Source organism: Vidua macroura, chromosome 1 (genome assembly GCF_024509145.1).
Source record: "Vidua macroura isolate BioBank_ID:100142 chromosome 1, ASM2450914v1, whole genome shotgun sequence".
NCBI classification, from domain to species: domain Eukaryota; kingdom Metazoa; phylum Chordata; class Aves; order Passeriformes; family Viduidae; genus Vidua; species Vidua macroura.
The window spans coordinates 642,851-665,037 of NC_071571.1; the positions used below are offsets into that span (position 1 = coordinate 642,851).

General features: G+C 66.3%; 2 protein-coding genes across 3 annotated transcripts; one reads left to right on the forward strand and one right to left on the reverse strand.

Annotated features, from left to right (window-relative positions):
• Positions 1–3,182: 3,182 nt before the first annotated feature.
• NACAD (NAC alpha domain containing) lies at positions 3,183–9,619 on the forward strand. The gene is made up of 8 exons (XM_053985275.1): positions 3,183–3,243; positions 3,685–7,230; positions 7,783–7,871; positions 7,945–8,028; positions 8,300–8,446; positions 8,520–8,651; positions 8,865–8,987; positions 9,478–9,619. The coding sequence occupies exons 1-8, from the start codon at positions 3,198–3,200 to the stop codon at positions 9,490–9,492; spliced, it is 4,182 nt and encodes a 1,393-aa protein (XP_053841250.1). The 5' UTR covers positions 3,183–3,197; the 3' UTR covers positions 9,493–9,619.
• An 846-nt stretch (positions 9,620–10,465) lies between these two features.
• CCM2 (CCM2 scaffold protein) lies at positions 10,466–21,815 on the reverse strand. 2 transcript variants are annotated; one of them, XM_053985169.1, is made up of 10 exons: positions 21,601–21,815; positions 17,245–17,418; positions 16,893–16,976; positions 16,371–16,554; positions 15,784–15,920; positions 14,925–15,060; positions 13,796–13,853; positions 12,963–13,101; positions 12,070–12,208; positions 10,466–11,245 (listed from the first exon to the last, which is right to left on the reverse strand). In XM_053985169.1, exons 1-10 carry the CDS (start codon positions 21,628–21,630, stop codon positions 10,971–10,973), a joined length of 1,356 nt encoding a protein of 451 aa, XP_053841144.1. In that variant the 5' UTR covers positions 21,631–21,815; the 3' UTR covers positions 10,466–10,970. The 2 variants fall into 2 exon arrangements, with proteins under 2 accessions (XP_053841144.1, XP_053841141.1); XM_053985166.1 differs by lacking the exon at positions 21,601–21,815 and adding an exon at positions 18,930–18,956.
• Positions 21,816–22,187: the final 372 nt, after the last annotated feature.

Here is a 22,187-nt window from a genome sequence, read left to right on the forward strand (position 1 = left end):
CTGGATGATGTAGGGGCTAGTTGGCATCATGGCCAGGTGACACTGGGGCTTGGTGGCACCTGGACAGGTGACATGGGAGCCAAGTGACATCTGTGGCATGGGGGATGTGACATGGGGGAGTGACAGTGGGGCTGGGTGACATTGGGGTCGGGTGACACTGGGGCCAGGTGACCTTGGAGGCAGGTGATAGCAGGGACAGGTGACATTGGGGCTGGGTGACATCAGGCCTGGGTGACACTGGGTGGGTGTCAGTGCCATCAGTGTTGGTGGCACGTGGCTGTGCCCGCGCCCCCCGTGTCCCCCAGCCCTGTGCCCGGGGCCGCCGGTCTGAGCCGGGATCGGCGTCAGGAGCCACCGGCCTTGATTCCCGATTATCCTGGGATTGTCCCCGGGGGGACGGGGACAGGGACGGGGCTGGCTCCGGGCTGGCCGGGGGTGGGGAGCAGAGCGGGCACCGGGGGTCTCTGACTGGGGGGGGCACGTCCCGGCTGGAGCCCCCACCGGGTCCCCCGTGACCCTCAGGCCGCGAGTCCCCGCACAGGGCAGGGGGACAAAGGTGGCTCAGGACGAGTCTGGGGGGCACAAAGGTGGCTCAGGACGAGCCTGGGGGTGACAAAGGTGGCTCAGGACGAGCCTGGGGGGCACAAAGGTGGCTCAGGATGAGTCTGGGGGTGACAAAGGTGGCTCAGGATGAGTCTGGGGGTGACAAAGGTGGCTCAGGACAAGCCTGGGGGTGACAAAGGTGGCTCAGGATGAATCTGGGGGGGACAAAGGTGGCTCAGGACAAGCCTGGGGGTGACAAAGGTGGCTCAGGACAAGCCTGGGGGGGACAAAGGTGGCTCAGGACGAGTCTGGGGGTGACAAAGGTGGCTCAGGATGAGCCTGGGGGGGGACGCACCGCGGCCGGGAAGGGCTTTGGGGACGGATCAGCGGCCACCTGGCCCCGGGACCCCTCCGGCCCCCCGGGAGGGGGACGCGGGCCGGCTGGGGGGGGACACCCGGTGCCGGGGGGGGGACACGGCGGGGCGGGAGCTGCTGAGTCACCGCCCGCGGCTGTGCCTGGCACCGGCAGCGCGGGCACGGCCAGCCGGGGGGGACAATGCCCGCCCTCATCCCGCACCCCCGGTGCTCCGGGGACACGCGGGGGGGACGCGCGGCTCCCTCCCCCCCCCCCCACCGCTGTCACCACGCCCGCGCAGACGCTTTGGGGGGGGCTCCGCCCTGTGTCCCCCTCCCCAATTCCGCCCAGGACACCGCGGGATGCTCATCCCCCTTTTTTAGGAGACAAAGTGGGGGAAACTGAGGCCGAGCCCCGCCCTCGCGCCCCCCCCCCGGAGCTGATGCAAGCGCTGGGTGGGCCCGGCCACCCCCCCCCCCCCCCCCGCCGCCGCAGCGCCTGGCGCCCGCCCCGCGCCCTCCGGCACAAACCCTCTATCGCGACAGAGCCGGGGCCGCGCGGGGCGCGACTCCCGCTGGCATCAGGCGGGCCGGGACCCCCGCCCCCGCCCCAGCCCCGCTGATGCTCCGGCGCCGCCGCCGCAGCCGCGTCCGCCCGGCCGAGCCGAGCGGGGGGAGCGGGGGGGGCCGGGCCGGGGGGGGCCGCGGGCAGCGCCGAGCCCGGAGAATCCCTGAAATCCGCCGGGGGGGGCGGATCGGAGAAGGAGAACGGGATGCCGGAGGGAGCGGAGGCAGGTGAGGCCCGGGGGGAGCGGGAGCGGGAGGATGAGGAGGGAGCGGGAAGAATGGGAGCGCAGGGATGGGGGCGCGGGATGGAGCCGGAGAATGGGGATGGAGCCGGGGCGATGAGGATGGAGCGGGGGGGGGGATGAAGGACGGAGCCGGAAGGATGAAGGACGGAGCGGAAAGGACGGAGCAGGAGGATGAGGATGGAACAGGAGGATGGAGCCGGTGGGATGAGGACGGAGCAGGGAGGAGGGAGCCGGAGCCATCAGGATGGAGATGGAGAGATGAAAGGCAGAGCGGGAGCCATGGAGGGCTGAGGGACGAAGGGATGAGGATGGAGCTGGGGGATGAAGGACGGAGCAGGGAGGGCTGCAGGATGGGAGGATGAGGACGGAGCAGAGGGAAGGTGGATCGAGGTGGGGGATGAAGGACAGAGGTGCGATGATGGAGCCGGAGGATGAGGATGGAGCTGGGGGATGAAGGACAGAGCCGGAGGATGAGGATGGAGCTGGGGGATGAAGGACAGAGCGGGAGGATGAGGATGGAGCGGGGAAATGGGGAGCAGAGCGGGAATGACGGAGCGGGAGGATGAGGATGGAGCGGGAGGACGCGGCCCGGCCGCGGCTCTCGGCAGCCGCCACCGCCCGGGCTCCGGGCCTGGCACAACCGGGGGGCTCCGGCCCGGCCCCCCCGGCGGGGCACGGGGCACTTGGGGGACCTCGCGTCGGGGTCACCACCCTCAACCCCAGGAACCCAGCGGGGGTCGGCATCGGGTTGTGCCCCCCCCCCTCCGTACTGGAGGGGCTGAGCCTCGCCCCCCCCCTCCGCAGCACCGTCCCACCCCCATGGTGGGAAACTGAGGCACAGCCCAAGGTCACCCCACACCGGTGTCCCCGGGGGGCCACTGTCACGTGTCGGGGGGGGGCGCTGGGGACAGCCGGGAGAAATCGCCAGGGCCATCCGCACCTTCCTGCGGGGCTGGCGGCAGCGGGGAGCGGGAGAGGGACACACCCCAGTGTCACCCTCCCCCTGTGCCTCAGTGCCCCCCCAGAGCTGAGGCTGGGCGTCCCCAGGAAAGGGGTGAGGTTTGTGCCGGGGGGGTCAGGGTGCGCCCTCCGGGCTGAACAGAGGGGACCCCAAAACAGCGCCCAAGGCGCGGGGCAGCCGCGGCCGGGCAGGGACGCGCTGCATTAACGGGGTCCCGGCAGCCCCCCCTCCTTATGGGGCAGAGTCCCCCCCAAAACGGCACCGGGGGTGTCGGTGGGACAGGACCCCCCCTTTAATGAGCCTTTCGGGGGTCCCCAGCACGTGGCGGGGGGGTTGTGCCGGACTGAACCATTTCAGACTGGGGGGGGGGACAGCGGCACCTGCCCCGCGCAGACCCCGCCAGGCCCCGCCCCCTCCCGGCTCCCCCCGCGCCGCCCCTCCCCCCCCCCCGCCCCTTTATGAGGCCCGGGGGGCGGCGGGGCCGCGCTGCAGCCGGGGCCGGGGGCGACCGCGGCTCCCACCGCCCCATGGAGCCGTCCCCGGGCGCCTCAGGTGATGCAGGGAGGGGCGCAGGTGATGGGGGGGGGGGGGGGGCGCGGGTGGTTTTTTTGGGGGAGCGGTGGGCACGGCAGGGCTGAGGACCCCCGAACCGAGCGCCCCGGGGAGGGGGCTGTGAGGGGGGACGCGCCCTCCGCCCCCCCCACCCCACTGAGGGTCTGGGTCGGGGTCCCGCCTTGCTGCAACCGCGTGCCCCCCTCAGAGAGGGGTTTGGGGACGGGGCGCTGCTGCTGTCCCCCCCACCCCCAACACCTCCGTGCCCCCCCAAACCTCTCGGGACCCTCCCGCAGGTCGCTGGTGGGGGTCACCCTGTTCTCCCACCCCAGCCCGCCCCCAGGGCACTGCCCTGGGTGTCCCCCGTTCCTCCGTCACGGGGTGACCCCGGGGGGGGCCGTGGCACTCAGGGGTGACCCCGGGGGGGGCCGTGGCACTCAGGGCTGTCCCCTCTCTCCGCAGCCCCCTCGCCGATGCCCGCGACCCCCCCGCCGATGCCGGCCAAGGAGGAGGCTCGCCCCCCGCCCGAGGGGGCCAGCTGTGACCCCGGCCCCGCCGCCGCCGCCCCCCCCGGCTCCCCGTGCCGGCCGCCGCCGCCCGCGGACCCGCTGGACACCCGCATTGTGATGGGGGAGGAGACGCGCTGCCCCCCGCCCGAGCCGCGGGGGGGGCCCCCCGTGCCTTGTCCCTTCCCCGCGCCCCCCAAGGAGCCCCCCCCGGGCCGCCCCCCCGCGCTGGACCCCGAGCTGTTCTTCACGGCCCCCTCGACGCCGGTGCGGGCCGGGGGGGCGCGGCCGCCCCCCCCCGAGGAGCCGACGGACGGGGACAGCGAGGGGCTGTGCTCGCCCCCCACGTCCCCCTCGGGCTCCTACATGACGGCCGAGGGCGGCAGCTGGGGCTCCTCGGGCACCGCCAGCACCTCCCCGTCCTGCTCCCCCAACCTGGCGGCCGAGGCCGAAGGCCTGGGGGAGGCTGAGGGCGAGGCCGAAGGTCTGGGGGGGGCCCTGGTGCTGCCCCCCGGCCTGGGGGACCCCCCGGCCTTCCCCCCGCTGTCCCCCGAGGAGGAGGATGACGATGATGATGATGAGGACGGTCCCTTCGCCCCGCCGGGCTGTGCGGATGACGAGGATGATGATGATGAGGACGGGCGGACGCCGGAGGAGGAGGAGGATGAGGACGAGGGCTCGGGGCTGATCCCGGCGGCGCTGCTCCCGTTCCGCGGCAGCCTCCTCTTCCAGGCCGAGGCCGTGGAGATCTCGCCCCGGGCCCCCGCCGAGGAGGAGGAGGAGGAGGATGAAGGCAGCACCTCGGCGTCCTTCCTGCGCTCGCTGTCCGAGAGCTCCATCCCCGAGGGGGGGGACGAGGCCTTCGCCTTCCGCGACGACACCGACGCCTCCTCGGACTCGGCCGCCTACGACGGGGACGAGGACGAGCGGCTCTACGGCAGCGAGCGGCACGCGGGGGACGCGGCGACACCGCCGGGGACGCCCCGGGCCTCCCCCGGCCCTGCCGGTGTCGAGCTCCACCTCCGTGCCGGCTCCCCGTGCCACCCCGCCCGCCGGGACGCGGCTCCCGGATCCTCGGGGACGCCCCTGGCACCCCCCGGAGGGGACGCAGAGCTGGACGGCGACGCCTTTGTCACCATCGCCGGGGCGTGGCCCCCGCCGGAGCCCCCCGAGGAGGAGGAGGCGGCGGCAGCCGCAGAAGGTTCTGGAGCGGCGCTGGGCCAGGGACCGTGCCCGCAGCTGGCAGTGACCGACCCTGTCCCCGAGGCCCCTGTGCTCTGTGCCCGGGACCCCCAGAGCCACCAGCTGGGGGGGACCAATGGGGAGCCCCAGGATGGCCCTGGGGGTGACAGTGATGGTGACAATGACCTTGAGCTCAGCGCGGGGACAGTGGGGAGCCCTGACGGCCACAGCGAGCCGGACTCTGCAGCCACCGGCCTGGGGACACCGGTGACACCGACCCCCCTGGAGGACATGGACACCGCGGCCAGTGACGTGGTGACACCAGTGACACCCAGCCTGATGGACTCGGTGGCCGCTGACCTGGTGGCACCGGTGACACCGACCCCCCTGGACGACAGGGACACTGCAGCCACTGACCTGGTGACACCGGTGACACCAACCCCCCTGGATGAGAAGGACACTGTGGCCACTGACCTGGTGACACCAGTGACACCGACCCCCCTGGATGACAGGGACACTGCAGCCAGCGATGTGGTGACACCAGTGACACCGACCCCCCTGGATGACAGGGACACTGTGGCCACTGACCTGGTGACACCAGTGACACCGACCCCCCTGGATGAGAAGGACGCTGCAGCCACTGACCTGGTGACACCAGTGACACCAACCCCCCTGGATGAGAAGGACGCTGCAGCCACCAGCCTGGTGACACCCAGCCCGCCTGACGAGCCCGACACTGTGGCCACTGACACGGTGACACCAGGGACACCAACCCCGCTGGACGAGCTGGACACTGCGGCCGCTGCTCCGGTGACAGCCAGCCTGACGGACAGCACAGCCCCCAGCCTGGTGGCACCCAGCCCGTCAGATGCTGCAGCCCCTGATGTCGTGGCATTGGTGACACCCAGCCCCCCAGATGAGCCGGACACTGCGGCCACCAGCCTGGTGACACCAGTGACACCCAGCCCCCCAGATGAGCCGGACACCATGGCCACAGACCTGGTGACACCAACCCCACTGGTGGCACCCGGCTCCCCAGATGAGCCCGACACTGTGGCCACCAGCCTGGTGACACCAGTGACACCAAGCCCACCACATGAGCTGGGTATCGTGGCCACTGACCTGGTGACACCGGTGACACCAGTGACACCCAGCGTGCTGGACAAGATGGAAGTTGTGGACACTGTCCTGGTGACACCAGTGACATCCACCCTGAAGGATGCTGTGGCCACTGACTTGGTGACATCAGTGACACCTACCCTGATGGCCACTGCGGCCACCAACCTGGTGACATCAGTGACACCACCCGCCCTGGATGAGAGTAACCCTGCGGCCACCGACCTGGTGACATCGCTGACCCCTGCCCTGATGGACACCACGGACGCTGCCCTGGTGACCCCGAGCGTGACGGACACCAAACCGGTGACATCGGTGACACCAGCCTCCCAGGATGAGCCGGCCACCGTGACCACTGATGTGGCGACCCCCGGCCCGGTGGACACCGTGGTGGCCCCCAGCCCCCTGGCCGCTGTCCCTGCCCCGTGTCCCCCGGCCTGGGCCGTGGCGCTGGCAGCCGGGGTGGCCCCATCCCACGAGTCCCCGGCTGTCCCCCCGTGTCCCCTGGCGCAGGCGACGCTGTCACAGCGCCCTGGGGATGTCCCTGAGGAGGGGGGGGACGCGGCCACCGCCTCGGCCGAGGATTTGCCCCCGGAGCTGCCGGACGCGTCGCGCTCCCGCGCCGACTCCAGCTCCGTCACCGGAGAGGCCCCCCCGAGCCCCGCCGGGCCCCGCGGAGAGCCCGAGGAGGAGGAAGAAGAGGATGAGGATGCGGCCCCCGCGCCCCCCTCGCCGCAGTTCACGGCCTCGGAGCGGGAGGTGTTTGTGGGGACCCCCCCGGCCCCCCCCGAACCGCTCCCACCACCCGGTGCCTTTTCGGGGCGCGGGGCCGGGCCGGGTGTCACCGCCCCGCTCCGGGGGGCCCCGGGGGTCCTGCCCCCCGCCCCGCAGGAGCCCCCCACCCCCCGGCCGGGCCCTGAGCCCCCCGGCCACGCTGCAGGGGACACCGATGCCAAAGTCCCCCCGAGTCCCCCCGGCCCCCCCGAGCAGCAGGAGGAAGAGGAGGCCGCGGGGGGGGTCGCACCCAGCCCCCTGCCCGCCGCGGGGGCTCGGCCGGGGCCTCCTCCTGCCGAGCCCCCCTGCCCTGCACCCCCCAAACTCAGCCAAGTGCCTCCTCCTGCCGCCCTGGCCCCCAGCCCGCCCAGGCCCCCCCCCAGCCAGGAGCCCCCCCCGGGGCTGCCCCTCTCCAGGAAGCACCTCGAAGGTAAGAGAGCCCCCCCAAACCCCCCATGGCTGTGGGGCTGGGCACTGCCCACGGGGGGACTCTGGGGGTCCCTGGGTGGATGTGGAAACACGGGGGGGTTTGGGGGGCACCACCAGCTCAGCCCCCCCCACTGACCCCTTGCCATGGGTGTTGGGACCGGGGTGGGCAGTCAGGGGAGCTGGGGGTGCCTTTGGGGGTCCCAGGGAGGGCGATGGGGGCGAGCAGGCGGGGCTGAGCCCCCAGAGGGGTTTTGGGGGGCCCCCCAGCTCAGCCCCTCTGCCCTCTCAGCCCCCCAGCCCTCCCCGCAGAAGGAGCCGGAGCCCCGGGGCCGGGCAGGGGGCCCAGGGGCTGGGGGGGGCCGGGCCCCCCCCCCGGGGGTCTCTGCAGTCGGAGTCGAGCTCGTCCAGCGAGGCTGAGGCCCCCCAGCCCCCCCCGGCCCCCCAGCGCTGCCAGCCCAACCACCGAGGTGAGGGGGGGTCCCGTGGGGTACCCCCGCCTTTGGGGGGTCCGGGGAGCCCCTCTCACCCCCCCCCCCCCCCCTTTTTTACACAGGGTCTGGGAACGAGTCCGAGAGCAACGACGAGTCCATCCCGGAGCTGGAGGAGCCCGAGGGCTCGGAGCTGCCCCCTGCCCAGCCCCAGGTGGGGTTTTGGGGGGTCGGGGGTGGTGGGGACCCCCGGGGTGTGGGGGCCCCGCTGACCCCACCTCTCGCAGGTGCCCCTCGGCCACGCCCTCGGCCCCGGAGAGGAACCGCTCAGCAAAGCCAAGCAGAGCCGCAGCGAGAAGAAGGCCCGGAAGGTGGGGGGGGTCCCTGGGGTGCCCCTTAGGGTTGGGGTCCCATCTCAGGGTTTGGGGAGGGGGGGGTCAGTGCTGGGAATTTGGAGGGGCAGGTCCTCACTCTGGGGTGGGACTCACCGTGGGCTGGGGGGGCCCGTCCTGGCCGTGCTGAGGGACAGCATCCCCCATCTCTGGCTCTGTTACCCCGGGGATTTGGGGGGCTGCGGGGGGCTGTGTCTCCCCCGGCTGCTGTGCCAGGGTGCGGGGGGGTCACTCTGTGCCCCCCCCCCAGGCCATGTCCAAGCTGGGGCTGCGGCAGATCCACGGCGTCACCCGCATCACCATCCGCAAATCCAAGAACATCCTGTTCGTCATCTCCAAACCCGACGTCTTCAAGAGCCCCGCGTCTGACATCTACATCGTCTTCGGGGAGGCCAAGGTGGGCTCGGGGGGCTTTGGGGGGGGAGCTGCTGGCTCGGGGGGGCGCCGCGGTGACCCCGTGTTTCCCCCAGATCGAGGACCTGTCCCAGCAAGTGCACAAGGCAGCGGCTGAGAAGTTCAAGGTGCCCCTGGAGCACTCGGCGCTCGTGACCGACGCTGCTCCCGCCCTGGCCATCAAGGAGGAGAGCGAGGAGGAGGAGGAGGTGCGTGCTGGGGGGCTCTGAGAGCCCCCCGGGGTGCCGTGGGGGGGTGACAGTGCTGTGACCCCGGGGTGGCCGGGACAGGGCAGAGGTGCAGGTGTTGAGCTGGGCATGGCCGAGGCGGAGCGGCCTGGGAGGGGTGCGGGGGGGTCTCTGCCGTTCAGGGCTGGGTGTGTGCCACGGGGGGGGGTCTCACAGCGCTGTGCCCCCCCCCAGGTGGACGAGACAGGGCTGGAGGTGCGGGACATCGAGCTGGTGATGGCCCAGGCCAACGTGTCACGGCCCAAGGCCGTGCGGGCCCTGCGGCACAACAACAACGACATCGTCAACGCCATCATGGTGAGTGGGGGGCTGTGCCCCCCCCCTTTTCCCAGGGGGAATTTGGGCTGTGCCCCCCCCCTTTTCCCAGGGGAATTGGGGCTGTGCCCCCCCCCTTTTCCCAGGGGGAATTTGGGCTGTGCCCCCCCCCTCCTTTTCCCAGGGGGAATTGGGGCTGTGACCCCCCCCCTTTTCCCAGTGGGAATTGGGGCTGTGCCCCCCCCTCCTTTTCCCAGTGGAAATTTGGGCTGTGTCCCCCCCCCCCCCCCTTTTCCCAGTGGGAATTGGGGCTGTGTCCCCCCCCCCCCCTTTTTCCCAGGGGGAATTGGGGCTGTGTCCCCCCCCCCCCTTTCCCAGAGGAATTGGGGCTGTGCCCCCCCCTCCTTTTCCCAGTGGGAATTGGGGCTGTGCCCCCCCCCTCCTTTTCCCAGTGGGAATTGGGGCTGTGACCCCTCTCCCCAGCAGGAATTGGGGGTGACCCTGGAATTCCTGCCTCTGCTCTCTCCCACAGGAGCTGACCATGTAGCAGCCAGGGGTGTCCTGGCCCCCTGTATAGATGCACAGAGCCCCCCCAAATCCTTCCTGCTGCCCCCCATCCTCCTCCTGGCCCCCTGGACTGCTCAATAAAGGCCTCCTGCACCCCTTGGATCGCACCTCGCCTCCCAGGCCTGATTTTGGGAGCTTGGGGAGCCCCTGTTCCAGCAGTGGGGTGGGGGGGCAGCGCCCGGGGGTGTAACTGGGAATGGGGGAGGTGCAAGGACAGGTTTTGGGGGAGTTGGCAGCACCCCAGGGTGCTCCCAGCATCCTTGGGGATCAGGGATACCCCCTTCCCTTCCAGAGTTTGGGGCGTGGCAGAGACCTGGGATGGGAAAGCAGCCCCTGAGCTCCACGGGCTGGGAGGGGAGGGAACTCTTGGTTCCCAAATCCCAGGAGTTGCAGGGACCCTCTCCTGCTCCCCATTTTCTTGGTGTTGGAAGGGGAAAGGCTGCAGGAGGGGACACTCTGTGTCCCCCAGGCGAGTCCCCGGAGGTGCCTCAGCTCCTGGGACACCTGAATTCCAGAGGGAAGAGGGGTGGGATACCCCTGGGGAAGGAGGGGGGGGTCACCAGTGGGGCAGTGGTGTGGGGGGACACCCCAGGGTGGGCAGTGTGAAGGGGGCAGAGGGGTTACGGGCACTGGGGGGGATTTGGGGCCTCTGGAATGTGCTGGATCCCCAAAGTGCTGAGTCAGCATCTGGCTCCAGAGGGGGGGAGGTGACAGAGCCCCCCGGTGTGGCTGTGGGGTAACTGGGGACCTCCAGGCCCATCTGGGGACCCCAGCCAGGGAAGGAGCCCCCCAGGGGATGCAGATCAAGGGGGCTCTGGGGGCTCACCAAGCTCCTCTCCCCAGCAGGACCCCGGGGAGGACGAGGAGGGGGGCAGTGACTGGGGGGAATTCCAGACTGGGGCAGCTGGAATGTTCAGGAATGTTCCAATGCCATGGATGAGAGGGTGAAAAAATTCACATTGTGGCAAAACTTCATTTTGGGGGGGCAGTTCTGGGGGACCCGCTGTGCAAACTGTAAACTGGGGGGGAGCAGATCCCAGCACTCAGCACATCCCTCAGGAGCAGACAGGGATGCTCAGGAGCAGATCTGTCCCCAAAACCCAAACCCAGGTCTGTCCCCCACGTCCCAGCTGGAGCCCCTGGAGCTGTTAATGAGGCTGGGGCAGTGCAGACACCCTGCCAGAGCCCCCAGATCCCACAGGAGGGGTCCAAGGGCAGCTCCACGTTCCAGGATCTCCGTGAGGACACAGGTTGGTGTTCTCAGGCCCCTCCAAGGGCAGATCCATGTTCCATGCTCCCCCCCGAGGGGCAGCTCCCTGTGCTGGGGTCCCTCCAGGGCCAGCTCCACGTCCCAGGATCACCCTGGGACCAGCTCCACGCTCCATGTCCCCTCGGGGGGCAGCCCCACGTCCCCCCGAGGGCAGCCCCGAGTTGCAGGCGGGAGCAGCCGCGGATGCCTCAGGACGAGTCCCGGTCCAGGCTGCAGCCCAGGGCCTCGATGTCGCTGCTGATGTGGGAGATCATCCTGTCCCACTCGTCCTCCTCCGAGGGCACCGACTGCTCGTCGGAGCTGCCGGCGGCGCCGGTGCCGTTGGAGGCGGAGGCGGCGCCCAGGGAGCGGCGGTAGCGGCCGAAGCTGTCCGTGATGATGCCGCGCCCGTCCTTCACCCCGATGGTCTCCAGGAAGTTCTCGAAGTGCTGGCTGTCCTTCTCGGGGATGAAGGGACGCAGGCCTGGAGCCGGGACACAGCGGGGACACGGCTCGGGGCGGCACGGTGAGCACAGGGATCCGGGGGAATTCCTGAATTTCTAGGAGGGCCCAGGAGCCTCTCTGTCCCCGGGAGGGACAGGGACCTCCAGGGTCCCCCATTCATTCACACCTGAGACTGCAGCCACTGCTCACCGAGGGCAAAATCCGGCTCAAGTGGGATTTTCTGAGCTCCAAACGATCTAATTCCTCACCCGGCATCTTGCTCGGCTTTGCTGAGCTTATCCCAATAATTTGTCCCATCGGGGACATCTGTCCCATCCCCTCGGTGTCCCCAGGGGTGAGGGGAGTGTGTGAGACACACTGCTCCTGTTCTGTGGGCAGTCTGAACTGCTGACCCCTTTCCCCTGCATGTCAGAGGCCCCAGGAGCAGTCAGACACTGCTCCTGTCCTGGGAGGATTTTGTGTTTCTGACCTGTTTTCCTAGGATACCAGAGGCCAGGTTGTTTAAATATCCCTGGCCTGGAGATTTCCAGTTCTGAATTAAATTCCCTGGCTCTGGAGGAGGTTGCTAGGTTTGGGCGAGAGTCTCTGGTCTGGAGGAGGTTCCCAGGTGCTTCACAGCCAGGTGGGAGCAGGGAACAGCTCCGAGGAGAGCCTGAAGCTGTGGGATGAGCTGGGCTGGATGGACCAGCTGCCCTCAGGAATGAGGAATCTCCACAGGAGATGGATTGGGATGCTTCTCCTCTGGTGGTGGCACCCCAAGGGCCTCCCTGTGCCCCCACCCCCTCGCCCCTCCATGGCAGCCTCAGCTCTGGGCTCCCGGCTCTGGAGCCACCCCACACTCACCCAGGAGCAGGAATTTCCTGCTGTCCCCGTAGAGCTGCTTGAGGTTGATGCAGAACTCGTGGATGGAGGCCCCGTTGCGGTACTCGTGCAGCAGCATGGCAAACTGCTGGATCTCCTGCGAGGACAGCTTCGTGCGGAGCTGCGGGGACAGCGCGGCCCTCATGGCACCCGGCAAGGGGTGCTGGGAGCCTCGGGAACGGCGCTGGGAGCGCCGGGAACCCCGCGGGAGAGCAGGGGTGAGCCGTGGGGCCACCGGGGCTGTGACTCGTGGAGCCTCGGGGCACGAGGGGACTTGGATGCTGGGAATGGGAAAAGTGTGGAGGGGGGATGCTCCCGTGGGAAAAGCAGAGAGATCCAGAGGAGGCCCCCGAGCTGCTCCAGGGCTGGAGCCCCTCTGCTCTGGAGCCAGGCTGGGAGAGCTGGGAATGTTCAGCTGGAGAGGAGAAGCTCCAGGCAGAGCTCAGAGCCCCTTGCAGGGCCTGAAGGGGCTCCAGGAGAGCTGGAGAGGGACTGGGGACAAGGCCTGGAGGGACAGGACACAGGGAATGGCTCCCACTGGAAAAGTGATTTAGATGGGATACTGGGACGAAATTCTTGGCTGGGAGGGTAGTGAGGGACTTGGGTGGATTTCCCAGAGAAGCTGTAGCTGCCCCATCCATGGAAGTGCCCCAGGCCAGGTTGGCTGGGACTTGGAGCAGCCTGGGCTAGTGAAAGGTGCGCCTGCCACGGCAGGGGGTGGGATGGGATCATCCTCACAGCCCCTTTCCCACCAAACCATTCCACATTCCAGGACACGAGCCCACCATCAGGCCCCCCGAGCCCGGTCTGGCTGGGAAGGACAAGCTGTCCCCCCCCGCCGGGGCCTGATCCCAAAGCCCATCCCAAATCCCCACCGTCATCATGTAGTCCTGCAGCAGCTCGGTGGCCGTGGTGCTGAGCTCGCTCTCGCTGGCCGTGGTGACGTGTGGGGACGGGCGCGCCGAGAAGGAGGACGGGGACGTGTCCCCTGCTTCCAGCGTGTCTGCAAAGGAACTGACAGCGAGCACGGCTCAGCTCTCCACGGCTCCTCGGGGTGCCTGCGGAGGTGCTGCTGGGATTTTTGGGTGGCTTGTGATCCTTGGGGTGCCTCCCAAGCCAGGACAGTGCACGATTCTGGAAGCCCCCAGCTCCTGAGGGTGCCCCAGGACTCCCAGGGAACTGAACACTGCTTTGGTGACAATGACAACGCAGCCCTCTGTGGGGAATTATCCCTCTGGCTGCTTCCTCGTTGGGAGCAACACAGGGAAAAATCCCCACAGTCCATACCTTGGGCTTAAATGTGCAATTTTCAGTAAGGTTCCCAATTCCCCCATGTTAAACATTCCTAGAGTATCCCTTTATGTTGGCTATTCCAAGAGCAACGGTTAACCAATGGGTTTGTGTGTTAGGATTTCATCCCACAAACACTGTCGATGTTTCCAGTGAGCCAGGAGGGAGAAGTTTCCCAGATAACAAGTTTTTGGGGAAAACCCTTCTCCCAGCTCCAGCTGGTGACCCCGCACCGTGCTGACACAGGGACTGCTCGCTGTGGATAGGACTCCTGGAATGCTGAGGGCACAACAATCCAGGCCCAGACAGGATCCGTGCCAACCCCCCCGAGGCCCGGCCGGGCTCAGCTGAGCTTCCTGGTGTGCTGATGGCAGCAGATCCGGGCTAATCCCGGCTCCAGGGGCCACGCATCACTCACAAAGTGCTGGCATCTGCCTCGAAGGGCTCCTTCACGTCCACTTTGGTGGAAGAGTCATCTGCAGGGAAAAAATTTGGGAGATGGAATGTGAGAGGCACAAACTTGGTGTCTTCCCAAGGCAGGAGAGACACAAAGCGATTCCTGACTTGGCTGGAAGGGAAAAAGCCAGAAATGAATGACTGGGTAAGAGGAAACGGCCTCAGGCTGTGCCAGGGGAGGTTTAGACTGGATCTCAGAAAGATTCCTTCACCGAAAGGGAGGTCAGGCATTAGAACAGGGATGGGTGGAGTCACCATCCCTGTGCCTGTGGCACCTGGGGACACGGTCAGTGGTGGCCATGGCAGTGCTGGGTGGGCTCAGGGGTTCCTGAGGTTTTCCCAACCTCAACCACTCCCAGCTGTGGCTGTGTGGCCCTGGGGAGGGGCTGGGTGCTGGGTGAGCTTGGGGGTTCCTGAGGCTCTCCCAGCCTCAGCCATTCCCAGCTGTGGCTGTGTGGCCCTGGGGAGGTGCTGGGTGGGCTCAGGGGGTCCTGAGGCTCTCCCAACCCCAGCTATTCCCAGATGTGGCTGTGTGGGCTCAGGGGTTCCTGAGGTTCTCCCAATATCAACCACTCCCAGCTGTGGCTGTGTGGCCCTGGGGAGGTGCTGGGTGGGCTCAGGGGGTCCTGAGGCTCTCCCAACCTCAGCCTCTCCCAGATGTGGCTGGGTGTGGCCCTGGGGAGGCACTGGGTGGGCTCGGGGGTTCCTGAGGCTCTCCCAACCTCAGCCTCTCCCAGATGTGGCTGGGTGTGGCCCTGGGGAGGCACTGGGTGGGCTCAGGGGGTTCCTGAGGCTCTCCCAACCCCAGCCTCTCCCGGCTGTGGCTGTGTGTGGCCCTGGGGAGGGGCTGGGTGGCAGCAGCAGCCCCAGGCACAGGACACACGGCCCTGGGGAGGGGCTGGGTGGCAGCAGCAGCCCCAGGCACAGGACACACGGCCCTGGGGAGGGGCTGGGTGGCAGCAGCAGCCCCAGGCACAGGACACACGGCCCTGGGGAGGGGCTGGGTGGCAGCAGCAGCCCCAGGCACAGGACACACGGCCCTGGGGAGGGGCTGGGTGGCAGCAGCAGCCCCAGGCACAGGACACACGCACCGCTGTGCAGGGACAGGTGCCGCGTGGGCGTCGAGGCGCCGTCGAAGATGGCGCGGTCCAGGAAGTCGATGGTGGACTCGGTGTAAACGATCTGGAAGACTTGGCTGAGCAGGGAGCACAGCTCCTCGGCACCCACCTGGGAAGGAGCAGGGAGCTGTGGCAGATCCCACGCAGGCACGTCCCCCTCTCCCTGTGGCTCTGTGTCCCCCAGGAGGACAGGGATGGCACAGAGCCCAGGTCCATCACCCTCCCAGCATTCCCACCCGGATGCTCCAGCATCAACCCAGGAGCCCCCCGCATTCTGTGCCAAGGCTCCTCCGTGCAGCTCCCTGGGACTTTGGCTCATCCCAGAGGGGTGCAGGTGCCCAGGGAATGTCAGAGCTGGGAATGAGGGGAGTGAAACTCCACCCTCAGTGGAGATCAGAGAGGCTGTGAGTGGAATCCCAGGATCCAGACACTGGATAAAACAAATTCCCAGGTCAGCACAGCATAGGGAAAACATCCTGATCAGCAAATCACCGTTGTGGGATTGTCCTCATGGATTCTGTGCTGCTGCAGAAGGCAGGGCCCAAGGGAAACACTTCCTGGAGACCCTCTTGTGCCCCAGGGTTGGGACAGGGATCAGGAGTCCTCCTCCAGGTGCTCCAGCAATGCCCAACCACACCTGGCATCCCCAAATCTCTGTCCCAAAGGTGTGAGAGCAGGGAGGGATCCGGATGCACCACAGGACTTGGCCACGGTGGAGTTTGTGGCTCCACCATCACCACGATCCGGGAGCCAGAAACCTCCCAGCAATGCCAGTGACTCTGAGCCCGGGCCGGGGCGCTCCCAGGGTTCCACGGAGCAGTGATGGCCGTACCTTGCTCTCCGTGGCCAGGACCACCAGGCAGCAGGACTCCAGGGGCCCCCCCGCGCTCTCCGACAGCGAGCCCGACGTCAGCGCCTTGGAGCCCTCGGCACACAGGCTCTGGCTCGGCGAGATCCCGGGATCCTGAGCTGAGGGGAGAGGAGAGGTGAGGGAAGGGCAGGGGTGGGACAGACTCCTGCAGGTGAGGAAGAGCCCTGAAGCAGGAGAATGGAATGAAAAGCCTCCAATTTGGAGCTGGTTTTGACAGTTGTCCGGCTGTTTTCACAGCTCAGAATTTCCACCGGATTTCCAGCCCCTGAGGCATTTATTCCTTTATTCCACAGCCTATCCGTGAGGTTTGTACTCAGGTAAATCCCTGGCTCAGCCCTCCCCAGCTCCCTGCTCCCAAACCATGCAGGTGTGACATGCACAGAGCTGCACAGGACAGGGAACGAGGTGTCATGGAACCCTCATGGAATGCTTTGGATTGGAGAGACATGGAGACCACCCAGCCCTGCGCCCTGCCATGGACAGGGACATCTTCCACTGTCCCAGGTGGCCCCCAGGGGGACAATCCCAACTCCGTGGCCACAGCTCACCTGTCTTGAGCACAACCAGGTGTGCGGAGTCGTCCCGGATGTAGGACACGGAGGCGATGTCGTGGATGGGCACCCTGAGGATCAGGTCCTCCCCGTCCCTCCACACCAGTTTGATGTTGTAGGCAGAGAGGCTGATGACGGCGTCGTGCTCCGGGGTCAGCTGCCCCGGGAGCTGGTGGGCTCTCTGGAACACCAGGATTCACATGGATTTAGTCATGGAATGGTTGGGGTTGGGAGGAGCTTGAGGATGATCCAGCTCCCTGCCATGGCCAGGGACACCTTCCACTATCCCAGGCTGCTCCCCATCCAGCCTGGCCTGGGGCATTTCCAGGGACGGGGCCACAGCTTCTCTGGGAAATCCGTTCCAGTCCCTCACTGGGGTGCTTCCCCTTTGGGAACAGCTTTCCCTCCCACCCACGGAACAGCAGGATGGAGAGCAGCAGCTGGCCCAGGCCTGGGGAAGCTCCGTGAGCCTGGATTTGTGCCTGCTGGGAGGGAGTCTCCGAGCAGCTGAGCGCTCACCTTGGCGTTGTCGATCAAGTGCAGGATCTCCGTGCGGCTGGAGGGGTTCAGGTATCCCGGGATGGAAGTGAGCTGCCCTAAATACTGGGACAGAACAGCCAAACCGTTACCACAGCACGGACACGATCCTGGACACGGCAGAACGAGTCATGGAGACGCTCCAAGGAAAACTGGAGACGGGTGGGAGGTGGGAATGTTCAAAGAAAAGCTCCACAGAAACCTTAGAGCCTCTCGCAGCGCCTAAGGGGCTGCAGGAGAGCTGGAGAGGAGCTGTGCACGAGGGGGAACGGGTTCCCACTGCCAGCTGGGATATCAGGAAGGAATTCCCAAGGAGCAGGGCCCCTGCGGGTACCTTGACTTCCTTCTCGATGTAGTCGTGGAGCAGCAGGTCGGGCTCCACGCGGTCGGGAAGCGCCACCACCACCGTGTGCAGCGGCCGCCGCTCCGTCACCTTCTCCTGAGCCTTCTTATCCCGGCCCTTCTCCCCCTTCAGGAACACTCGCTTGAACGGGGACACAATTCCAGGCTGGGGAGAGGAATGGGAGCACCAGGATGGGGGTGAGAAGGGGGTTTGGCACTGGCACTGGGGGCTCTGGCAGCCCCTCCTGCCCGGCGACCCTCAATCCCATCCTGCTGCTTTTGCCCCATGGACAACGCTGGGTTTGGAGCGATAAATCCATGGCTTTCCAGAGAAAACCCTTCTCCTGGGACACAACACAGGCGGGTGCTGAGCGTTCCCACTACCAAAATATAGTGGTTTCCCCCCAAAGTCACTATGTTCAACCTTCCAGGTAAGAGAAATACAACTCTTCCACAGAGCAATATATTCCAGGTGGACAGCGGATCCAGAGGGACTCTCCGTGGTTTTGTACCTCCCTGAGGGTCTGATGGGGCAACTCAACAAGGAATGCCAAAGAAACAGGCGGGAACGTTCCAAGGAGACCCCAAACAACGAGAAAATGACCCAGAAAGCAGATTTCCCTGGGAAAAACGGGAAATTCCAAACCCTGAATGCCAGCTTTGGAAAACCACTGGAGCCAACACACAGCTGTCCTTCGGCATGGGAATGCCACGTGGCTCTCACCAAGCTCCACACCAGAAAAATGACTGGGAACATCCCCTAACTGCCCCAATTCCAGGTTTCCCAGGGCAAGTGGATGTTTGGAGCAGACACATCCATGGCTGGATCTAGGAACTCCCCGGACATGTGACTCCAGTGTCCCATTCCCTGGTGGCCTCTGCTTCCCACCCCCCAGGACAATCACATCCTGCCTTTCCTGATCCTGGGAAAGGAATGTGGGATCTGAAGGGGCAGAGAACATGCTTCCAGTGGTGGATTAATTAATTATAAAGCAAGGAAAAGCTCCTGGGACAACGGGCATTACCAGCTCACAAGGAAACACAAGGACACTGGGGACAGCCCGGCCTGGAAAAACATCCCCTGGATCAGGGAGACAGAAATGAAGGGATCTTACAGGACAGAGAGGACAGGAAACCCCTCCACAGCCCCGCCTCAGGAGCAGCAGTGTGGATTTTTGGGAAGCATCCCTACACAGAGCATCCAGGAGAAGGACCCCACGATCCTTGACCAGGATATTCCATCATCCTGCCAAGGGGCTGGCACTCTGGAGAAAAGGGAATCCTGGACACAACAGGTCAGTTTACCAAGCACAGAGATTTGGGGACTCTCCCACTTTGGGATGTCCCACCCGAAATCTTGCCTGCCAATGCCTAAGGCTGCGGTTCCACAGGAATCTTTTGGGAACTCAAAGCAGAGCAATGCAGGAACGCCACCGGACCGAGGTCGTACCCAGACACTTCCCCCTCCGCCAGGCACGATCCAGACCCACCCCAGCCCAGAGAAACCCCCTTTTCCCTCCAGGATGTGGCTGCACCCCCAGGGCTGGGATGATTCCGTGCTCCCCTGGCTCTCCTGGGGGAAGCTGGGAACTCCAAACCCCGGGTGGAGGCACCTCCAGCTGTGACGCAGCCCGAAACAGCTTCTGCTTTCGGGGCACCCCAAAGCGCAGCACCCACCTCGTCCTCCATGGAACTCCCCAGGAGAGCAGGAGCGAGCCGTGCCGGGGGAGCAGGGGCTGGGGGGGAGCAGGGAGCGGGGGAACGCTCTCCTCGTTTTGGGGTGAGGCGCTCGGGGCCAGGAAGTGCCACGGCTTCCTCTGTCCCACGTGACAGACTGAGCTGGGGAGGGACCCACGGCCGGGCACGAGCCCGCTGCCTGCTCCCATCCTGCCTCCTGCACCCCTCAACCCCTGGCAACACCCCAAATCCTTCATCCTCTGCCACTGCCGCGCCCAGGAGGGAATATCCCCGTGCCAAGGGAGGCCTGGTTTCTCTTCCAAGCTCAGAGTTGTTCCAACACCCAGCTGGATCCCAGGTGCTGCTCCCAGAGGCTTTCCCAATCCTAAAGATCCCACAGTCCACTGAGTCCATGGGCTGGGCAGCTTCTCCCTGCCCAGAGCAGCTGGGGCTGCTGCTGATCCCTGGCAGTGTCCAAGGCCAGGGCTGGGAGCAGCCTGGGACAGGGGAAGCCCCTCCACGGCCCCAATTCCCAATCTCCCAGCACATCCACGCTCCCCCTGCATCCTGCAGCACGGACGCTCCAAAATCCACTCGATCCCAAAGAGCAGAGGGGCTCCAGCCCTGCAGCAGCTCCAGGTCCTTGTGCTGCTGGATCCGGGGCTGGGGCAGCTCTGCAGGTGGGCTCTCACCTGAGGGGCAGAGGGGCACAATCCCCCATTCCTGCTGCCCACACTGGGGATCAGCCCAGGCACAGGGCTGGAAATTCAGGATAACAAAGGAATTTCAAGGAGGATTTCCCCCGAAGATGCGACTCCAAGCTCAGCAGCTCCTCGTTTCAGGAGGGAAATGCTGAAGCAGCTGCTGGGAGAGGCAGATGGCACCAGCCTCAGCTCTCCAGGGCATCCCCGAGCTGGAAAAGCTGGGAATTTCACACTGACAGCTGACTGCACAGGGAATTCCCTCAGGGAAACCGCGCAAGCTCTGGATGCCTGGCATGGACTGTGGAGTCAGAGCAGCAGGGAAATCACTCCCAGAAAACTCCCCTCCACCCACACTTCTTCCTGGGAATAAGCACGCTGGGAGCATCCATGCTCACCTGAGGCTCCAGGTGTGCCAGCAGCCCCTGCCAGCCCCGGCAGGTTCCCATGGCCCGCCAGAATTCCGGGTGGATCCATCCTGCCTCCCAGAACTTGTGGGAAATGCTATTTCATCCCAGGACAGCTCCCCCTTCCCGCTGGGATAACCACCAGGGAGATGCAGGGAACGTGAGCTCCTGGAAGGAATTCCAGGGCTCCAGTTTAAACTGGAGTTTAAATTTCTAAACTGGAGTTTAAATTTTATCCAAAGCTGGACTCGGCCCCAAAGCCAGGCTGGGATTTTCCTCCTTATCCCAACCAAACCTGCCCTGAACTCCCTTTGGATCAGCACTCAGTGCCTTCACTTCGGCTCAGAGTGCTGCTGGAATGATCCACGGAGTGGGAAAAGCGGGAAGAGGAGTTCTCCCTGCAGCTGGAACACCTGAGGAAGACAAGGATGGATCTTCCCATCTCCGCAGCCAAACTCTCCAGGTCTAACGGTGATCCACAGGCAGCAGCTCCAAGGGTTAATTAGCCACCAAAACCATGGAAAAGTTGCTCCAAGGAAGCTCCACAAGGCCATGGATCAGCTCAGGAGAGGCCAGGTGCCAGCTCAGCCCTGCTCCTGATCCATCGGGATGGGGACAGGACAGGAGTGGGACCAGCCCCGGGAGGCTTTAGGGATCAGACAAGTTGGGATTATCCAGGTGGGATAAGAGGGTGAGGGGGACCAGCCCAGTGGGGAAGGGAGGAGGGAAGGATCCGGACTCTTCCCAGGGCCAGGAAATACAGTGGGCTGCCCCAGGGCCAGGTGAGACACACCTGAGCTCTGCCGAAACCCCCTGGAGCCTTGGGAGCTGCCTCCTTCCCAAAAGCAGCCCCAGCCTGTCTCCCGGTGAAAAACTCCTCCCAGAATGGCCTCGGGGGGGCTTTAATTCCCAAACCTGACTGTCTGGGAAGCCTGGAGGGCAATTCCCCACAAAATCCCTCTCAACCTCACTCGTTCTGGAACTCCAGCAGGAACCTGCTGCCACCTCCCGGGCTCCCGGCGAGGCCAGGGGCTCCCGAAATCTCCGGTTTCTCCCCAGAACGATGGGATCAAACGCACCCTCCTGCTCCAGGCGTGCGGAGCAGCTCTGGCTGAGGACACAGAAATGGGCTGGGAGGAGGGAAATCAGGGCAACAGGGGCACGGCCGGAGCTGCCGCGCCCCGGAGACACCACAGAGGCATCACTTAACAGATGAATGAATCGGATCAATTCGCACCAGTAATAATGTAAATCAATTAGCAAACTCATAAAATGAATCGCTCCATAACTAATAACCCCGTCAATTAATAACCTTCTCCGAGCCCTCAGTCACAGCGGGGGCTGTGGGGGGGGGCTCTGGGTAGGGCCCCGGGCAGGGGCTGCGGGCACTGTCCCGGGAAGTGGCAGCCGGTGACTCCCGGGAAGGGGCTCTGGAACAGCCCCGGGAGGGGATCGGGCACCGCCGGAGGGCTCCGGGCCGGGGCCGGGGCGGACCCGCCCGGGCTGAGCCACCCTCGGGGGGCACAGCGCGACCCCGGCCGCCCCTCGGCCCCCCGCTCTCACCTTCTTGCCCTTCTTGCCCTCCTCCTCCATGGCTCCGGCGGCGGCCCGGGCCCCCCCCGGGGCATCCCGGCCCGGCTGAGCGGCGGGGCCTCAACGCGCGGCGGCGGCGGCCATGGCCCGCCCGGTTCCCGCTCCAGCCCCGCCTCCCGGTCCCGATCCCGGTCCTGATCCCGATCCCGATCCCCCTCCTGGCCCCGGCGCCGCCTCAGCGCCCGCGGCTCGGCCCCGCCGCCATCTTGGGCGGCGCCTTCCCGTGACGTCATCGTCCCGCCGCCGGGGGGGAGACGAGCGCAGCGCGCCTGCGCCAAACGGCCGGCACCCCAAAGCCACGCCCTCCGCTGGAGAACACGCCCACCACCGTTTGACCACGCCCTGTATCCCCGCCTCTTTTGTGATGTCACACAGCGACCACACACACTGCCTCAGACCACGCCCCTCTTGCCGGCCCCGCCCACCCGCGCTCTACACGCGCTGCTCCCTCCTCCCCCCGCCTCTCTGTGACGTCATCAGGAGGCGCCCGCTCTCTCCGCCATGGCCGCCGCCGCAGCAGGTGAGGGGGCACGGCGGCCCGTGCGCATCCGCCGCCA

Bases quoted from the DNA above. Each gene is read 5' to 3' on its own strand.
- NACAD (XM_053985275.1), top strand. From the start codon at position 3,198: ATGGAGCCGTCCCCGGGCGCCTCAGGTGATGCAGGGAGGGGCGCAG. The intron at 7,872-7,944 runs GTGGGGTTTTGG...CACCTCTCGCAG, and splicing joins TGCCCCCTGCCCAGCCCCAG to GTGCCCCTCGGCCACGCCCT. The intron at 8,652-8,864 runs GTGCGTGCTGGG...GCCCCCCCCCAG, and splicing joins AGAGCGAGGAGGAGGAGGAG to GTGGACGAGACAGGGCTGGA.
- CCM2 (XM_053985169.1), bottom strand. From the start codon at position 21,630: ATGGAGGAGGAGGGCAAGAAGGGCAAGAAG. The intron at 16,977-17,244 runs GTACCCGCAGGG...GTTCTGTCCCAG, and splicing joins ACATCGAGAAGGAAGTCAAG to TATTTAGGGCAGCTCACTTC. The intron at 11,246-12,069 runs GTGAGTGTGGGG...TCCCGGCTCCAG, and splicing joins CAGGAAATTCCTGCTCCTGG to GCCTGCGTCCCTTCATCCCC.